At 47.5% G+C, this 13,773-nt stretch overlaps 1 protein-coding gene across 1 annotated transcript in view; it reads left to right on the top strand.

Moving 5' to 3' along the window:
- LOC117459400 (uncharacterized) overlaps positions 1-12,757 on the top strand; it is a 36,473-nt gene extending 23,716 nt beyond the window's left edge. Inside the window, exons 19-29 of the mRNA XM_071205598.1 lie at positions 73-146; positions 224-370; positions 4,823-4,955; positions 8,549-8,622; positions 8,726-8,845; positions 8,935-9,087; positions 9,643-9,847; positions 10,592-10,726; positions 11,703-11,801; positions 11,965-12,027; positions 12,221-12,757. Coding sequence (XP_071061699.1) covers positions 73-146; positions 224-370; positions 4,823-4,955; positions 8,549-8,622; positions 8,726-8,845; positions 8,935-9,087; positions 9,643-9,847; positions 10,592-10,726; positions 11,703-11,801; positions 11,965-12,027; positions 12,221-12,346 — 1,329 coding nt within the window. The 3' untranslated portion in view covers positions 12,347-12,757. The remainder of the gene's footprint in view (positions 1-72; positions 147-223; positions 371-4,822; positions 4,956-8,548; positions 8,623-8,725; positions 8,846-8,934; positions 9,088-9,642; positions 9,848-10,591; positions 10,727-11,702; positions 11,802-11,964; positions 12,028-12,220) is intronic.
- Positions 12,758-13,773: the final 1,016 nt, after the last annotated feature.

Raw genomic sequence — 13,773 nt, 5'->3', positions numbered from 1 at the left:
GTCACTTACTCAGCAGGGCACAGTCCTCTGGGTGAACTATTGTATCTCAATATGTATTTTTTTATTTTCAAGAGTGCAGATGATAATTACAACCCTACATCAGCTCAACAAAAAAAGGAACCAAATCAAAATGATTCCGATATCTGGTAAGTAAAACGCAAAGCCAGTGCAATGTTTTATTTTCATGTCTTCATCTGTTTTAATTGTCTCTTGTTTATTACAGTAGTCAGACAAGAAGCCTCAGTGTCAATGCTCAGGACAACAGCTCTGAACAGAATTTCATTGGATTACTTAACCACTACTGCCAAAAAAAAAAACTTGGCCATTCATACGTTGAAGTGAAGAGAGATGGTCCAGCTCATATTCCTCAGTGAGTATACATAAATATGTGTCCCTGGTGTGTCAGGGAACTCACAAAGTGTCAGAAAATAAAACCCTCTCTCTTTTCCTCCCTACCCAATCTCTAAAAAACGGGGGTACAATGGAGCTGATCCAGATTTGCTGCCGATATCACGTAATATCAGAAATGTGGGCTGGCTTTACATCCGCTGCCCTATCAGAAATGTCGCTATCAGAAACAATGCGCTACGTGTTTTGGAAGTAATATGGTCTTTGTTTACATTAGCAAGCATCGCTAACACTCAAGAGCTATCCTATACTGGAGAGAGTACATGTTTAAAAAAGCAGGAAATAAAAAAAGGAACTCACCTTCTAGTAAACCCGCAAGAAAAAAAGCATTTGAGATCCATACTGTTTCAGAACCTCTCTGAAGAACCAGCACCTTACCGTGGTAGAGAGGTTTGTGTGCCCTGATGAACCTGGGGGCTGTGTTGTCTGGAACCTTGTGTTCCTGGTAGGGTCTCCCATGGCAAATTGGTCTCAGGCAAGGGGCCAGACTAAGATTGGTTCAAAAGACCTCATGAAAGACGACACAGGAAGTGAGGATACCCGGCCCGGAGGAAGCCCGGGGTCCCCTTCTGGAGCCAGGCCCAGAAGGAGGACTCGTCGGCGAGCGTCTGGTGGCCGGGCTTGCCACGGAGCCCGGCCGGGCCCAGCCCGAAAAGGCAACGTGGGCAACACCTCCGCTTCTCCGTCCCGCGGGCCCACCACCTACGGGAAACATCGATGGGGTCGGGTGCGCTGCCAGAAGGGTGGCAGTGAAAGCGGAGGGTCTCGACGGACCAGACCCGGGCGGCAGAAGCTGGCTTTGGGGACGTGGAACATCACCTCTCTGGGGGGGAAGGAGACGGAGCTTGTGCGGGAGGTGGAGCGGTACCAGTTGGATCTGGTTGGGCTCACCTCTACGCACAGCGTCGGCTCTGGAACCTTACTTCTGGATAGGGGTTGGACTCTATTCTTCTCCGGAGTTGCTCAAGGTGTGAGGCGCCGGGCGGGTGTGGGGATACTCACAAGTCCCCGGTTAGGTGCTTCGTTGTTGGAGTTTACCCCAGTGGACGAGAGGGTCGCCTCCCTACGCCTGCGGGTTATGGGGGGGAAAACTCTGACTGTTGTGTGTGCTTATGCACCCAACAGCAGTTCAGAGTATTCGGCCTTCTTGGAGACCCTGGAAAGAGTCCTGTATGGGGCTCCTGAAGGGGACTCCTTAGTCTTGCTGGGAGACTTCAACGCACATGTGGGCAATGATGGAGACACTTGGAGGGGCGTGATTGGGAGGAACGGCCCCCCTGATCTGAACCGGAGTGGTGGTTTGTTACTGGACTTCTGTGCTAGTCATGGATTGGCCATAACAAACACCATGTTCGAACATAAGGATGCTCATAAGTGTACGTGGTACCAGAGCACCCTAGGCAGAAGGTCCATGATCGATTTCGTTATCGTATCATCGGACCTGAGGCCGTATGTTTTGGACACTCGGGTAAAGAGAGGGGCGGAGTTGTCAACTGATCACCATCTGGTGGTGAGTTGGGTCGAGTGGCGGGGGAAGCCTCTGGATAGACCTGGTAAGCCCAAACGTGTAGTTCGGGTGAACTGGGAACGTCTGGAGGAGGCCCAAGTTCAGGAGGCCTTCAACTCACACCTCCGGCAGAGCTTTTCGGGCATTCCTGTGGAGGTTGGGGACATTGAACCAGAGTGGTCGGTGTTCAAAGCCTCTATTGCCGAAGCCGCGGTGGGGAGCTGTGGTCTCAAGGTCCTAGGTGCCTCAAGGGGCGGTAACCCTCGAACCTCCTGGTGGACACCGGTGGTCAGGGAAGCCGTCCGACTGAAGAAGGAGGCCTTCAGGGATTTGTTATCCCGGGGGACTCCCGAGGCAGTTGCAAGGTACCGACAGGCCCGAAGGGCAGCAGCCTCATCCGTGGCCGAGGCAAAGCAGCGGGTGTGGGAGAAGTTTGGAGAAGACATGGAGAAGGACTTTCGGGCGGCACCAAAGTTGTTCTGGAAAACTGTCCGACACCTCAGGAGGGGGAAGCAGGGAACCATCCAAGCTGTGTACAGTAAGGATGGGACGTTGTTGACCTCAACTGATGGAGTGTTGGGGCGTTGGAAGGAACACTTTGAGGAACTCCTGAACCCGACAACTCCGCCCTCTATGTTAGAGGCAGAGCTGGAGTATGACGGGGGATCAACACCAATCTCCCGGGGGGAGGTCACTGAGGTCGTCAAACAACTCCACAGTGGCAAAGCCCCGGGGGTGGATGAGATCCGCCCGGAAATGCTGAAGGCTCTGGGTGTTGAGGGACTGTCATGGTTGACACGTCTCTTCAACGTTGCGTGGAAGTCGGAAACAGTACCGAAGGAGTAGCAGACCGGGGTGGTGGTTCCCCTTTTTAAAAAGGGGGATCAGAGGGTGTGTGCCAATTACAGAGGCATCACACTACTCAGCCTCCCCGGGAAAGTTTACTCCAAGGTACTCGAAAGGAGGGTCAGGCCGATTGTCGAACCTCAGTTTGAGGAGGGACAATGCGGATTCCGTCCTGGTCGTGGAACGACGGATCAGCTTTTTACTCTCGCAAGGATCCTGGAGGGGGCCTGGGAGTACGCTTATCCGGTCTACATGTGTTTTGTAGACTTGGAGAAGGCGTATGACCGGGTTCCCAGGGAGTTACTGTGGGAGGTGCTGCGGGAGTATGGGGTGAGGGGGTCTCTACTCAGGGCCATCCAATCTCTGTACTCCCAAAGCGAGAGCTGTGTCCGGGTCCTCGGCAGTAAGTCGGACCCATTTCTGGTGAGGGTTGGCCTCCGCCAGGGCTGCGCTTTGTCACCAATCCTGTTTGTAATATACATGGATCGGATTTCGAGGCGTAGTCGTGGGGGGGGGGGGGGGGGGGGGTCTGCAGTTCGGTGGACTAAGGATTGCACCACTGCTTTTTGCAGATGATGTGGTTCTGATGGCTTCATCGGTCTGCGACCTTCAGCACTCACTGGATCGGTTCGCAACCGAGTGTGAAGCGGCTGGGATGAGGATCAACACCTCCAAATCTGAGGCCATGGTTCTCAGCAGGAAACCGATGGACTGTCCACTCCAAGTAGGGAATGAGTCCTTACCCCAAGTGAAGGAGTTCAAGTATCTCGGGGTCTTGTTCTCGAGTGAGGGAACAATGGAGCGTGAGATGGGCCGGAGAATCGGAGCAGCGGGAGCGGTATTGCAGTCGCTTTACCGCACCGTTGTGACGAAAAGGGAGCTGAGCCAGAAGGCAAAGCTCTCTGTCTACCGGGCCATTTTCATTCCTACCCTCACCTATGGTCATGAAGGATGGGTCATGACCGAAAGAACGAGATCGCGGATACAAGCGGCCGAGATGGGTTTCCTCCGCCGGGTGGCTGGTGTCTCCCTTAGAGATAAGGTGAGAAGTTCGGTCATCAGGGAGGGACTCGGAGTTGAGCCGCTCCTCCTTCGCGTCGAAAGAAGCCAGTTGAGGTGGTTCGGGCACCTAGTTAGGATGCCACCTGGGCGCCTCCCTAGGGAGGTGTTCCAGGCACGTCCAGCTGGGAAGAGACCAAGGGGTAGACCTAGGACCAGGTGGAGGGATTATATCTCTTCGCTGGCCTGGGAGCGCCTTGGGATCCCCCAGTCAGAGCTGGTTGATGTCGCCAGGGAAAAGAAAGTTTGGGGCTCTCTGCTAGAACTGCTACCCCCGCGACCCGTCCACGGATAAGCGGGAGAAGATGGATGGATGGATGGACTGTTTCAGAAATAATCCTTGAAGTGGTTTGGAACATGATATGGCGGTTAATTACAGCAGCGTTTAGCTGAGTATCTGCCATGCTCCAAAGGGGGCGGGGCCAGCAGCTACTGACCCAGAATCAGCAATTCTCTAACAGGGCTGAAACAGAGGGATATGAGGGATGTCTAAAATGCATGAACTGTTTGGTATTTTGAGCAAAACACATCATACCAGTGGTCGCGTTAACCGAATATTTTCTGTTTACGACGGAATTCTTCTAACAATGACGGAAAAATCTGAAAGCAGTCCGTCATTTTGACAGAGTTGAACAAACTCGGAACAGCACCACAGTTTCTCCCCACAGCGAGGCTCCGGGTTTGAAAGATCTGAGTTTTCGCTTTACGCTGGGCGCGCTCCCGCGAGGTGCATGCATCTCTCGGCGGGCATGCATAACACCGCATAACACCGGCGCTAACAGTTCACGAGCATACTCTCCCCCCCCACAGTTCACGACCGTGCACTCCCTCCCGGACAACGAAAAAGTCTAACGCAACCACTGCATCATCATACACATGTTTTTTATATATTTTTAAATATCTGAGACCCATTATATGCCTAAAAATAGCATGATAGGAGATCTTTAAATCACATTTTAACATTCTGATCTAAACTTTTTCCATCTTTAAAAAAAAAAACAGATTCTTCTACAGATTAATAATGGACAACAAGGAGTACCCTGTGGCTGAAGGTAGGACAGTCAAAGAAGCCCAACAAAATGCAGCTCGACTTGCCTGGTCTGCTCTTGAAGAACAGACGGATTGGGACAGCAAGGTATTTTATATTTATGTACTTCACCATGAAATATACACTCAATTGCCAGTTTACAATTAATGAATCCTAACACAGTTCTACTAAGTTCCACCTACTAAACTGGCACTTGTAGTGCCGATGAAAGGGAGTCGGAGGCGGTGTGTTGAGAATAGAGTTCCACTCTTTATTATCGGATAACATGAAGAAGGTAAATACACGTCTGCTCAGTATGACAAGCTAGGCAGGAATGACGAGCTAAAGCTAAGTGTTCCCACTAAAGGGTCCATGTGGCAACCCAATACAAAAGGTGAATTATGGTCAAACATAATATCACCACACAAGGCCCCCCAGAATTCACGTGTAAACAAAATCCGTATGGCGGGGAGGAAAAACCCGCCTGCCCCCACGAGATCTGCGCACCGGAGTCGGTACAGCGACTTCCGCCTGTGCGGCCCCCGTCAGAGGAGGGACGGGAACAACAGGTCCGCACTCCCTGACAGGAATCAAAGCCGGGAGGCGGCCCCGTCTCGGCGGCCGAGCCGGCACCACCGGCTGGTCCACGTCCAAGTGAGCAGCCTTAACCCGGTCAACCGAGACGTGCTCAGCCTTACCGCCCATGTCGACCACCAGGTGTTTGTCACCGTGTTCCAAAACCCAGAAAGGTCCATCGTAAGGGGACTGCAGGGGGCCTCTGTGTGCGTCGTGACGGATGAAAACGTGCCCAGCCGAGCGTAGCTCCGCGGGAACTTGAGACCTTGGCGCACCGTGCTGAGTAGTCGGAACTGGAGCGAAAGCCTCCGCTGTGTCTCGCAGGAAAACCCGCTGGGCCGTGGCAGACCAGGGAGCTGATGCATTTGGGAGGAAATCCCCCGGAACTCTCAGCGGCTGACCGTAGACCATCTCCGCTGTAGAGCACTGCAGGTCTTCCTTAGGTGCGGTCCTCAGGCCCAGCATCACCCAGGGCAGCTTGTCAACCCAGTTACCGTCCGTAAGGCCGGCCTTGAGGGCCGCCGGCCTTGAGGGCCGCCTTCATGGAGCGATGGAAGCGCTCGCAGAGGCCGTTAGCCTGAGGGTGGTAAGCGGTAGTCCTGTGCAGCTTGACCCCCAAACCGCCTGCCACGGCGTTCCAGAGTTCGGACGTGAACTGAGAGCCCCTGTCTGAGGAAATATCCGACGGGGTGCCAAAACGACACACCCATGTTGCAATGAAGGCCCGGGTAACGTCTGCGGCCGACGTCGAAACGAGCGGAACCGCCTCCGGCCAACGGGTCGTTCCGTCCACCATGGTGAGGAGGTAGGAAAACCCCTGAGAGGAAGGCAATGGACCAACCAGGTCAATGTCGACGTGATCAAACCTCCTCTCAGGCACCAGGAAACGCTCCAACGGGGCCTTCGTGTGGTGGTGCACCTTAGTGCGTTGACAAGCCACGCACTCTCTGGCCCAAGTCCTCACGTCCTTTTTCAGCCCTTGCCAAACGAACTTCGCCGCCACCAAGCGTACCGAAGGCTTAACGCCGGGGTGTGACAGGCCGTACACAGCCTCCAACACAGGACGCCTCCAGCTGGCAGGGACGACAGGCCGCGCCAGGCCCGTAGAGATGTCACACAGGAGAGTAATGCCCGCGTCGCCGAACACCACGTCCTCCAAACACAACCCAGTGCTCTCCACCTTCAGAGCCTGGACGCCGGGCGACCTGGTCCGCCGCCATGCGATTATAATCCAGACCCAACTGGACGGCACCGATGACGACCCTGGAGAGGCAATCAGCAACCAGGTTCGACTTGCCAGCCACGTGCTTTATGTCTGTAGTGAACTCTGATATGTAGGACAGCTGCCGTTGCTGACGTGCCGACCAAGGCTCCGCCACCTTTGACATAGCGAAGGTGAGCGGCTTGTGGTCGACAAACGCTGTAAACTCCAGGCCTTCCAGCATGAAACGGAAGCGCCGCACGGCCAACCAAAGACCCAGGAGCTCACGGTCATAGGTGCTGTACCTGCGTTCTCTGGGCGTCAGCTGGCGGCTGAAAAAGGCGAGCGGCTGCCAAGCGCCCTCCACCCACTTCTCGTGCACTGTGCCGACCGCGTAGTTCGACGCATCCATGGTGATGGAGATGGGAGCCAAGCTGTGTTCAGTCAAATAGGCATTTGGTTGAATAGGCATCAACCAAATGCCTATTTTTAACGTCCACCAAGAGTCCATGAGCAGGGGAAAAGAAATGTCCGCTGTCACAAAATCCCAGCTGAAACGCTGTCCTCCGATGCACAAAAACATAGGCCTCACGCCGTACGTGCGAATGGGACCGCCGTTAGCCGTCGTCAATCGCGGTCCGTGCCCACCACGGGTAACGTCGTCACTCGAGGCGGGAACTACGCTTCGTTGAGCGCCCGTGTCACACAGAAACAGGCTCCCCGAAATGCTGTCGCTGACGAAGAGGAGCCTGCATGTGCCGCCGACGCTCAGAGCCACTACTGAGCGCCGACACCTCCGTTTCCCGGGGGTTTGTAGCTGCACGGAGCGATGCATCTCTTCGCCATTGTCCCGAAACGTGCGTGGTAAAAGCACTCCGGTGTCTCCACGCCGGCTCGGTACTGCCGTGTTCGGCCTCCGCCATGCTTTCTTGACTGCAGATGGGCCGCTGAGCGTCGCGGCTAACGTCTCTGCACCGGGCTGTCGTGTAGCCAGGAAAAAACAATCCGCTTCCTCAGCCAAGGCACGGGGCTCCGTGACAGGTGTGTTGGCCAGCGCCGTCTGGACCCGGGAAGGTAAGTGACGCAGGAAAATCTCCGTGAATAAAATCCGTGGATCTTCGCCCCCTGGCAGCTTTAGCATTCTCTCCATGAGTTGAGATGGCTTGCTGTCCCCTAGGCCTTGACTGTCCAGAATTTGGTGGGCCCTCTCCTTAGCAGATAAGCCAAATGTCTTAAGGTGAAGGGCCTTAATCGCCTCATATTTGCCATAGTGTGGGGGAGCAGCGACAAATCCCACCAACCTAGATATAGTGGAGCTTCCCAGCGCTGCCACCACGTGGTAATATTTTAAGTCCCCATCGCGGACTTGCCTGCAGGCAAAGTGTGCCTCCACGTGGGCGAACCATGCCTCCGCGGCGTGCTCCCAGAACTCCGGCAGTTTTACGAAGACATCGCGTTCAGCCATGTTCGATAAGTTTCCGGAAACTTTCTCGGAAACGTCAGGGTCACCAGTGTAGTGCCGATGAAAGGGAGTCGGAGGCGGTGTGTTGAGAATAGAGTTCCACTCTTTATTATCGGATAACATGAAGAAGGTAAACACACGTCTGCTCAGTATGACAAGCTAGGCAGGAATGACGAGCTAAAGCTAAGTGTTTCCACTAAACAAGGGTCCGTGTGGCAACACAATACAAAAGGTGAATTATGGTCAAACATGGTGTCACCACACACTCAAGGATAGTTTATATTTCCTGGTGCTTTAGTCAGCCGCTGTACAGCTTTTATTTTTGAAAAAACCTTTGCATAAAACAATCAAGCAAGACATTTATTTTTTTCTGCTGGATGAAATACATTTTGTATTCCAGGCAATGGCCTTTTCCCCCCAAGATGATGTCTAACACACTAACACCTTTTCCTTGTATTTCAGGTGTCTGTTAGATCAACACTGTCGGAGGATGGTGCACCGCCATCACCATCCTCATCATCATCATCAACTCCACTGTAAGGCACTTTGACTCCACTGCAGGGAGCAACAAATCTCTGCCAATTATTGATCTACCATCAAGAACCCTTTTTTCCTAAATAATAGTGGTGATCTCGACAGGTTTACTTCAGACTTTGATCCCATTGAGTATCTTGGCAGTGGAGCCTACGGTTCGGTTTACAAAGCAAGGCTTAAACTAGAGGAGAAGTATTATGCTGTAAAGATTGTACGCAGTGACAAGTAAGTATGCAGTAAGTTAACTGTGCATTATGCAGTATGTATGTAAATATTTTGTATACTGATTCCATGGTTGTTCTCCTTTGAATCAGGAAAGCTTTTCGAGAGGTGGGGACATTAGCAGACCTCTTCCACCATAATGTCATCAGATACTTCAATTGTTGGATCGAGGATACAAGATACGAAGACGGCATCTCAGCTGGAAGCTCAGCTGGAAGCTCAGCTGGCGGTTACAGCGATGCCCAGTAATGTCCACGTTCTAACCTTAAACAGGCTATATATATATATAATATTCAATACACATCTTTCATTCAGGGTCAGGGTCAGGGATATCTGAACACAGCTCTCGACATGGGGATGGTTGAGCTGACGGCTAGCTGCTAATGGTGCTAACAGCATTAGCTAACAGCATTAGCAGTGCAAACTATAGCAAAGGAGCTGACAGAGCTAACAGTATTACTCTAAGAGGGAAAGTGGAGGGTGGGTGTAACGCTTCCATGTTGGGACTGTACAGTCTATGGTTGGGAGTGGGACGCCTTTATCAGAGGATACATAAGTCCATAGATAACAGGTATAACAGGCACTCGTAGCTATCCAAGCAATAAACCAAAGAATAGAGAAGCTCGGATTACAACACACAGAGAAGAGACCTTATATTGCTCATTACTATATATTGTCATTTCAAATAGTATTTTACTACTATATTCAATATTCTGAATTTTGTATAGGCATAACATTCAAGTCTACATTTTAAGTCAGAGGAGAGTATTTTTATAAACATTTTTCGTCTGTCTTTCTAGGTCTACAGATGATCCATCTGTAAAGTTCCTTTATATTCAGATGGAGTTATGCAAAACGAAAACACTTAAGGATTGGATTCATGAGAAGAACACTCAGTCTCCGCAAGACACAAAGAGAAGACAAGAAAGTCTAAGCATTGCTCAGCAAATAGTCAGTGGAGTTGAATATATTCACTCAAGGGGGCACATCCACAGAGACCTAAAGGTGAGACCAGACTGCAGTGTAACAAAATAATTGGTAGAATAACAAGCCATTATTAGGTGACCAAAATGTTAGAATAAGCCAGGCCCTAAAGCATATGCTGCTGTAAATGGGGTCATAATTTACTAAATGAACATCATTCTGTGTTGAAGAAGACTTAAAACTAGCAATCTAATCCATAAAGTCATCAGGAATATATTTACTGAGGTAGTACATCAATGCGAAGCAGGCTAATTTTTCTATGAACTTCTATACAATCAGACCTCTCTCGGAAACCAGTGATCCTTGTGAAATCCAGTCATAAAGATACTAGGGTACTAGGTTTGCCTCAACAACAATAACACCATGATTATTTTAAAACTGTTAGGCAAGATCCTGCCCCGAAATGCTCGAAGCACAAGACATTATTTTTGCTAGAAGCTTCAGTTCACCTAATATTACATGTGAATAGTCATTTAAATTAGAATGAGAATAAAAGTAATACAATCTTTTACTCTCTGCTTTGATCGTCTAAAGGGAAAAATCTATCAGACTGCAAAATGCAACAAGAATTATAAAGAATGTTGAGAGGATCATTCGTGATTAGCAGAAGCCTAAAGATATCTTATCAAATTGAACACTCTTCTGAATGCGACCCACATGTGGATAAAGATATAATGCTGGTTTAGCCCTTAAGTACTGTTTTTCAAGCTTCTAATTTTCTTCCTCATGTGTTCATTTGTTTCAATTGTTTTTCTTTCTGTGAAGCCTGAGAACATCCTGTTTGGACTGGATGATAAAGAAGTGAAGATTGGTGACTTTGGTCTGGTCACCAGAGATGATGACGCTTTGATGGACAGAACAGAGAACAGAGGAACCGAATCTTACATGGCCCATGAACAAGTGAGATGATCTATTCTGGCAAAAACTCTTAATTCTTCTGTTTCATTTGAACAAATATGTCCTTCCACTGGTTTTAATTAGGTGGACTAATTATTTTTCAACTATACCTTTAGTAACTATTACTATATATGCCTAGCACAATAGAGCGGTGCAGGAAAGACTCCTAAAACCTGCAAATTAGTTTGCTTTTTACCATTTCTGATTCCCTCACCATTTGAACATGTCAAAGATTCCTGAAATCAGGTCTGTGGTTAACACAAACTGAAAATATGTTTACGTTTTGTTCTACGACAGAAAATACATCAGTAATTTCCCCACTGGTGAAGGTTGAAAGCTTGTATTTTTCATAGAGATGGTGGTTGCTAACAAGTGACTACATAAACTACTAGACTTTATCACGCGGACATGAGTCCTCCTTCAGCTTAGCGGAGGTGACACTAAGCAAAGATCACATTGCTTTTGTTGAGGAAGCCCTTGCGATGCTCACATTTGGATGGGCCTACGAAAATACAACATCACTGCACCACTCTATGCTCTATTGTTTATTTAGCCCAGCCAAACCTTTTCTTACTGTTGGCAGTACAATCAGAATCAGAATACCTTTATTCATTCCACAGAGGGGAAATGTACATTTGTTACAGCAGGTAAAGAGCCAAAGGTAGCTGAATATGAATTAAGAAGTCATTCATAAAAATATGAAAGATAAAGTAGAAATTACACATCTTACTAAATATGAATCCAGTACCAGTTTTGAGATAGCAGCCAGTTGATCGTATTAAAGGTGAAAGTAAAATATGTAAGAACTTTATTGCCAATACAACAAACTGTGAATTAAGTGTATCTACAAACATAAGCCATGAAACAGAACTTGAAGCCAAAACTTAATTTACTTCACTAGCATGACTTGCTAATATTTCCCTATGAGTTATATTAGTATAACATCAGGCAAATCTGTGTTTTTATTATTTCACAAAAGGTGGGGAAGACATATGATCGAAAAGTGGACATATTTGCTCTGGGGTTGATATACTTGGAACTCCTGTGGAAAGTCTCTTCTGGCCATGAAAGAGTAGAGGTGAAGTATACAGACAAAGACTTGCCGCAAGAATGTTACCATCATTTGTCAGCTTTTCTCTTCTTGTATTTATATGCAACATTCAACTCAATTGTTGAATTATTTGTTTGATTCAGGCTAACTAACATGTTCTTTCATCCTTTTATCACTGCACGAATACCAGGTTTTCACAAATGCAAGAAAACAGATTCTCCCGACAGACTTTTCACGGGCCTTCCAAGAAGAGGTATTACAATGTAATACAGGTTTGCCGCGTTACAACAGCTGTCCATCTCTATAGCTGGGGGAGTTAAACAGAACTGCTGCTGTTTATACTAATAACAAGCAGAACACATTTTTTGTTTTGTTTGAAATGTTGTAGCATGGCAACATAATAATGTTTGCACACAGATCTCAGTTAAAGGTGTTGTTTTTTGCAGATCCTAATCATCAAGAAAATGCTGCATGAGAAGCCAGAGGTGCGACCTCAAGCAAGTGATCTGAAGGCACAGCTGGACAAGTTGGCTCAGACAGAAAATGAGCCTCAGAAAAGGGCAACTGTGTGATTATCACAATGAATTGTGACAAATCTTATGAGGGTAATGAGATCGGTCTGTCATCTGATGAACATATTTGATATACTGTTTAATATGTATTGACGAATGGTTAATGTTCTGCAACTTAGCACTGTCTTGTATGCACTTACAGGAGTTCATTTATCATGCGAATTAAGTGTTAGCAGTTTAATAGTCAAAGATTGGAATGTAAAATCCAATTTTATCATGATTTCAAAAAGTAACTCACATATTTATCTGTCCAGCTGTTTTAGATAATCATGTGCTGGTAATTCCTGTGTCCACAGTTGACATTTTATTCAATGCTGGGGATGGTCAAATGTATGCATTACATCTTTTGTTTTCTACTAAATATGTTAAGTTTGAAAATAAAATAATGGCAAAAGAAATATAACTTACAAATGTCTGCATATTGCATGTAAAAGCACACACACTCACACGCAATTCTTGTAGACTGTATGGTAGTAGGTGTCTGTTTATTTAATCGTGGACATCCGTATAATTAACAAAGCTCACTTTTGAAGTTGAAAAGCTGGAATTAAACATTGCAACAAAACAAAATGGACATGGTAAGTGTTTTTTTTATTTGTTTGTTTAAAGGGAGGAATACATTTGGTCCATGGTGATTCATGACGAGGCAATAACATAAAACACTGGTGGCAATGTAACAAACAGGTAGACCCACATTTTATTAGTAGCCTATATCTTACAGTAAAATATCCTTCAAAAATATGTCATCTAATAACATCAACACCTAACTGAGTTAGCCAAAACAAACAGCAGCTTTTTTTTTGTATTATATCTTATAATCTTTCACAATCTGATTGCCCTGTTGAACTGTATTTACTTTTAACAAATAATCATCTCCTGGTTAATTACTTTGATATACAAATACCACCATCTATAATATATTTGTCATTCGGCTGACATGACTACATTCATATAACAACAATAAACTTTCCAAACCTGCCTAACCTACTGTGCCCAACCCAACCCCGCAGCCAGACACTGGGCATTGCCGTTGTGGCTGTGGCAAAAGTCATATACTGAGACATTGGATGCATAAACCAAAAATAAACCCTTAATGCAAGGGATGCCCCTTTTTTAAAGTATTGCCCCTACCCTGTGATATTGTATGCACACCACTGTTCCTGAACGAAACATTTTGAGCGATTTTGTCAGCCTTCTTTCACATATGTTGGTTAAAATATTTGTATGGGTGGTGGCCAGTTGTAAGTATGTAGAAAAGCAGATGTCAGGTTAAAACAAATGCAAGTAGATAATGAAAAAAATATCTAAACATAAATACCAAACGATCAAATCTAAAACGTCAATGGTCTAAAACAGGTGCAACACAAATGTGTTAACTATAACAATGTAAGATTTGTTTTTTGTCTGGATTCATTTATCAGTAGGCT

Source organism: Pseudochaenichthys georgianus, chromosome 15 (genome assembly GCF_902827115.2).
Source record: "Pseudochaenichthys georgianus chromosome 15, fPseGeo1.2, whole genome shotgun sequence".
Taxonomy (NCBI): Eukaryota; Metazoa; Chordata; class Actinopteri; order Perciformes; family Channichthyidae; genus Pseudochaenichthys; species Pseudochaenichthys georgianus.
Note: the sequence above shows the minus strand (reverse complement) of the source record. Positions and strands in the feature narration are given on the sequence as shown.